The sequence below is a fragment of the Octodon degus genome, unplaced genomic scaffold (assembly GCF_000260255.1).
Source record: "Octodon degus isolate 3935 unplaced genomic scaffold, OctDeg1.0 scaffold00082, whole genome shotgun sequence".
In the NCBI taxonomy this organism is placed as follows: Eukaryota; Metazoa; Chordata; class Mammalia; order Rodentia; family Octodontidae; genus Octodon; species Octodon degus.
In genome coordinates, this window is record NW_004524658.1 from 12,240,907 (window position 1) to 12,247,112 (window position 6,206).

Here is a 6,206-nt window from a genome sequence, read left to right on the forward strand (position 1 = left end):
GGCATTGGGTTTCCTCCATATGTTTCTGCATTTGATTCTTTACTGCAGATGTTATTAATTCAGGGATTTCTTTTTTCATTTCCAATCTGAGTTCTTCTATACCTTTCTACAGCTGTTTCTTTATTTCAGAAGCCGTTGATTCATTGTTTTCAGCTGTGTGATTCCCAATTTGTTCTGTATTAGTGTCCTCTGCACTTGTTATGGGTTGGCTTGGGTTCTGAGATTGCATTTTGCTCCTTCTCATTGTCATTTTTTGTAGCACTGTATTCTGACCTTTGTTGTAGATCTTTTTTGCAGTTATACCCTTAACACCTACTGAAGTTCAGGTGCAGATCTGCAAAGTTTGGATTTATCCAGCTGTGCCTGGCTTTGGTCTAGCTGCTGTGCTCAGCTCCTTCCCGTTGCTGCCCTTGGGGGTGAACCTGTTGTGCCCCTCTGGCAATATGTTCTGCTCCTGGACTAGCTGGGTGGTTCTGTGCCCTACACTCTCTGCATGGATTGCAGCTGCAGGGTTTCACCCCAGGCCTGTATGCCAGGCCTGAGCTGAGTCTGGAGGGGACATGGTGGAGTAGAGGGGAGAGGCAGCTCTCCCACACACTCACCTGGCCTGGACTAGGACTGGATCTGGGGGTTCCCAGAATGCAACAGAAATTCCTACTCTGTGGGCAGGGTGTAGGGGGTACTACGGAGTGATGGGGGGCATCCCAAGAGGGTGAAAGAGGGTGTCACCCATGCTGCACCTCGTCTGGGACCAGTAGGTCATGCCAGCTCAGGGTAGCCAGAAGCTCTCCCACACACTCACTGGGCCTGGGCTAGAACTGGGTCTGGGTGTTCCTAGAGTGCAGCAGAAATTCCTACTTAGCGGCCGGGGTGGGGAAGGTGTTGCAGAGTGGTGGGGGATGTCCCTAGTGGGTGGAAGAGGGTCTCATGTACACTGCGCCTGGGCTGGAACCAGTAGGTCCCGCCGGTGCAGGATAGCCAGAAGCTGTCCCATACCCTCACCGGGCCTGGGGTAGGACTGGTTCTGGGGGTTCCTGGAACGCCGCAGAAATTCCTAGTAAAGTAATTTTTTATATTGAAGGTCTTGTGAATCTCCTCAGGAATTTTTCCCTTGTTAGATTGGCAACTGTCTTGTATGTAACAGCAAGTAGACCTTTGATGTCCAGGTAGTTTCCTGCAAAAATAAGTTCAGAAAGGGTTCTTTGGTCAATTTCAGGAAATCTAGTCTGTCGTCTGTTCCTTGGTCAACTTTCAGGGCTTTCGTCTGTTCACTTTTCTTTGTTATGATCTTCAGGAGGAGGAAGATCTTCCTTGCAGTGGGTGCACTACTGAATGGCCTTTTTTAAATATTGCTGCCTTAATGTTTGGTAGGGAAACTGCATCATCATCTCCTTCACCATCTGTTCCCAAATCTTCCAACGTAGTCTTGCTTGTCACAGAATATGTGGCGATTTCATCAACTTCAAATACCTCTCCTTCAGGACTCTGTAAGTTAATTGAAAGCATGGTGTTTGGTCTCTAGAAGACTGTGTGTCCAGGGCAGATGGGAGCAGGAAGGCATTCCTACATGCAGGAGAAAGGTGGTGGATGAAACCACTTCTGCTGTTACTTCTTATGGGAAAAATACATTGAGTTCTCAAACATTTCAGTCTTCCAACATGAATTTGGATTGAATTGTGTTCAACAACCGAGTTATAACGGTATTTGCTATAATGCAAAAGACCACAACTTAAATCATAATTTGATTTTTAAAGATTTGCATAGGTAGAATTGTATTATGAGAAAGCATACTTTTAATATTCAGTAGCTGTCCAATAGCAGCTTTTATTGTCATATGTACAGTTGTCAATCGTGAATAGCTTATTCAGAAAAAAAGAAGCATACATGTGACTTCATACACAATGGTGGTAGTAGATATGTTGACTAATAGTAAATTGTTATTTAGAAATTGTTATTGTTATTGTTATTTAGAAAAAAAGCTTTAGTAGCTTTTTTTGAAATGCAGTTTATATACTATCAAATTATCCAAGTTCTACTTAAATAAAGGAAATGGTAATAATTACTGTAGTTGTATTGTCTCAGATTATATTTAGAGTGATATCCCAGTTTAATTTTTTCTTTTATTAAATTTTGAAACAGAATCTTGCTAACCTGCTCAAGCTGGGCTGTAACTTGAGCCTCAGCATCCCAGAGCACTGGCAATTCAGACATATATCACATGCCTGGCTAGAAATTTTAATAGGTGTTTAAATACAAACTTTTAAGATCATTTGTAGGAACATTTTAGTAAGATTTTTTTTTTCAGTAATAATAAGATGATCTTTACCATTTCTAAATACATTATCAGGTACGATTTCATGGGCGTGGGTAGATGATTTTCAGTATTGGAGAAATAGAAGGTTATATATATGGGACAGGCAAGTGCTGAATCATGTTGGCTAGCTGTCAGTGTTGTGAAATACTACAAAGTTCCATGGTGGAATAAGCAGTAGTCAGATGAAAGAGGATTGCTAGCAAAACACCTTTTGGGTTTCAGGTAGAAAAGAACATGATAAGAATCATGGAAGCATGGATTAGAAGCGTACTGAAAGTCCTGAGTCTCTGCTTGCACGCATATGCACCCTCATTTCACGACAAAACTTCTTGTTTTCATTTTACAGCTAATTAAGTGACAAATAATTTTTGCAAAATTAGATGTTCTTTTTGGCAAATTGTAGTACACGCCCACTCTCCCCTACGCAGTTATTACTCTTAAGAACTAGCATAGTAAGTTGTATAAAGTCAGTTATTGAGATCCAGAATATCATGTTGCCCTCTTCTTGAGAGTGTTCTGTATTTGTCTTCTTGATTACAACTCTTCTCTACCTCAGTCCTCCAGCTTCTGCTTTGTTTTTTTAAACTCTATCTCACTGCGTATACACTATAAAAGTGTACAAGTATATTTCTGCTCTAATTAATTTTGGATTTTCCATCTTGGACCTGCTTTAGGAATTCATTAGTAACAACATGCATGTGTGTGTGTGTACACTCACATGCTCTCACATTCTGTTCTCTTAGCCACACACGCGGCTCATTTCCGTTTTATCCAGATATTTATTTAATTAATTTATTTTTGTACAAGGGATTGAACTCTAGTTTTATCCAGTTTGAGGCACATCTCTGAAAATATCTAAAGACTTGACTGAAACTGGATAAAATTAAATAACTAAAAATAAAGGATTTACCAACATGGAAGAGTCCCAAATAGTATATGATACAAGAATAAAACATGATTTCTGAAGAGGGTGCTGAGACCCTACTGAGAAAGCAGCTCAGACTTTGGAACTGGGCAGACATGGACCTCAATGCTGTGGACCTCTGACTGGCTGTGTTACCCGGAGGAAGTGGTGCATTTCTTTGAACTTCAGTTTCACCGTGTACAAGGAGAGGGATACATCAAGTACTTAACTGATTCAAAGCAATTAGTATGTGATATTTGCAGGGTTGTGTTCATACTGAGGATGCATATTTATTTATTTATTATTTTATTTTATTGAGAAAAATATCAATGAGACAGTTTCAAAGATGATTAATAGGACATTTTCAAAAATTTGATACACTGTACATTGTTATCTTCTTAGTGGTTATCCATAGTACAAGAAGCAGACAGGATATCCTGTCCAAAACTATTATTACAAATCTTTCTTCTCATTGAATTAAGCAGAAGTAGCTGTATATCTATCCTAACTATTCTGTATATACAAATACAAAATGGTCCTTCTTTTGTATCCCCTTTTTTTGTTTAGTCCTGTCAGAGATGGGTATTCTATTGGCATCTAAATATTATAGGCGCTTGAATTTAGCAAAACAATCTAACACAGTCCAGCAGTCCACAATAGTAGTGGGTTATCTGCAGATGTTGACTAGAGCCTTTTACAGCTCAGCATATTTATATGGCTTTACTTTATATACCTCGTTTTTATACTTTTCTGCTGGATGGTTAAGACCAAGATAAAGCAATACCTATGCAATAAGAATCGTAGCTTTTGGATCTGATAAGGTCAGTCAAATCCCCTCAGGATTTATCCTGAGACCCTGTACCTCAGATTGTAGATCCTTTGTCAGTGTCAGCCATGTGGATGAGTCATGGCCATTGCTTGACCAATTTGCTCCCTGTGAAAGCCTGAGAGAAAGTTTTCTCTCCATGGGACTCTCCTTAGGCTCACTCTACAGCATCAGTCACTTTCCTCTTTGGCCCCATAATCTCCTTGATCAGAAAATTTGGGGCATAACTGAATTACATGATGTTACAGTACAGGTTATCCTCTGTCCTCAGTCCTGAGGATGCATTTTAGTCGTGGGTCACCAACATTCATCTGTTGTGCTTGTCTCATACCTTCATACCTTTCCTGAGGTTTACTTTTGTGTTTCCTGCAGGAACGATTCCAGGTGAAGAATCCTCCCCACACATACATTCAGAAGCTCAAAGGCTATCTGGATCCAGCTGTAACTAGGAAGGTAAGGATTTGTTACTTCTTTATTGTGGACAGAGTTCCCCTACCTTGGAGGAGATTTTGCTTTGCTTTCTGAGCCTCCAGGAAAATAGACTTCGGATGACAATATCATGAGAAGACAAAGACCAAGACAGAGAAAACCCTTCTCTTCACTTAAACATGTGTTTGAAAGTGTTTTCTTAGATGGGAGTCATGTACCTCTGATGGTTATTGACTCAATGTTTTCTTCTAGTTGTATAGGGCAGTGAGTCCAGTCCAGAGGTGGTCAGATCCTAGAGTAACAGGCTTACAAAGGGAATACTTGTCTTTCATGCCTTGGTGATTTGCAGGCACCTTTGCCATCCTCACTCTGTTCCCACATCCATTGTCGATACTTTTAGCAGCTTCGCCCATGCTAAGCCCTTCCCCTGGCCCCAAGAAGGTAAAGGGAAAATAATAGCTGATTCTTCTCAAGTGATTTTCTCCTTTTACAAACAAGCTCTGCTTTGTGCAGCCACACAATTGGTTTAAACTGATGCCTTGTGATAAAGTGTGTAGCCTGGCACAGCCATGCATCCTGGCTCGGCCCTGGGATGTCTCAGGCATAGCTATCTGTGCTCAGGGTGGATGAAGGGGCTCTTCACCAAATGCACTTGCTTTTCTCTTGACCTTCCTTAACTCCTGCTTACAAGGTTCTGGCAAAAATATTTCAGTCTGAATTCCCTCTTGTTTTGATGTATGACTCAGGAGAAAAGAAAAGAAGGGCACTCTCTTCTTGGTTGGTTATTGTTTTCAGGGTGATAGAAATATTTCTCCTTTGTCTTCTTTATCTTTTTGCTACTATTTATTTCTGTCCTCCCAAACCATCAAGAGAAGGAAAATAACCCAAGTCCTTGCTCTTGCCAGGCAGGTGATTAGACCACCAAGCTGTCTCACCACTTTTCTTCAGAATACAGCAACCTTTATTTCATTAAGAGAGGCTTATAAAGGAAGACGTACCACCCCACATAAAATATATCCCCCTCCTGAGAAACCAGGTGTTTTCTGTATTATTTCTTTGTAGAGGGAAACAGATTCTATTTTAGAGTAGATTTCTGATGGTTTCTACAAGTCTCCAAACTTGTGGCCTCCAGGCCAGCTGCTCCAGCCCAGCCCCGTGCACCTCATCAGTAACTGAGGAGGGGGGCCGGGGAGATGACTCAGTAGAATAAGCGCTTGCCTGGCAAGTACAGGGTCTTGAGTTCAATCCCGGTTCTGCAAAGGGCCTGAGTTCAATCCCTGGTTCTGCAAAAAAAACAAAAAAAAAAACAAACAAAAAAAAAAAAACCCAAATAAGTAGCTGAGGAGGGCAGGCATGCTGAGGTTTCCTCATATTCAGAGTATGTTCCACTGGGGAGCAAATCTCCACATTCCTCACATTCTGGATAGAAAGCAGAAAATACACTGACTTTCAGGGAGCGCTGCGTAGGTTCCTAGCCCCGGGCCCATGAAGAAAAGGGTGCTAGGAGGCAGTAGTGGGCTTGCTCTGACCATGGTCTCAGTTCTCCTGTAGAGCAGTTTTTCTGGTTCAAGACAAAGAATACAAAAACCAGAACCACTATTGAGCTTTTCAGTACCTGCAAATGGTCAAGAGGAGCAGAACCATGGGCTGGAGAGATGGCTCAGTGGTCTAAAGCACCTACTTAGAACAAGCTTAGCAAAGCATCAGGGACCGCGGTTCAATCCCCCAGCACC

At 41.5% G+C, this 6,206-nt stretch overlaps 1 protein-coding gene across 4 annotated transcripts in view; it reads left to right on the top strand.

Moving 5' to 3' along the window:
• Window positions 1-6,206, top strand: part of Fmnl2 (formin like 2) — a 335,200-nt gene that overhangs the window by 205,526 nt on the left and 123,468 nt on the right. For all 4 annotated transcript variants that reach the window (XM_023721414.1, XM_023721412.1, XM_023721413.1 and 1 more), the window contains exon 3: window positions 4,417-4,497. In XM_023721414.1, coding sequence (XP_023577182.1) covers window positions 4,417-4,497 — 81 coding nt within the window. The remainder of the gene's footprint in view (window positions 1-4,416; window positions 4,498-6,206) is intronic.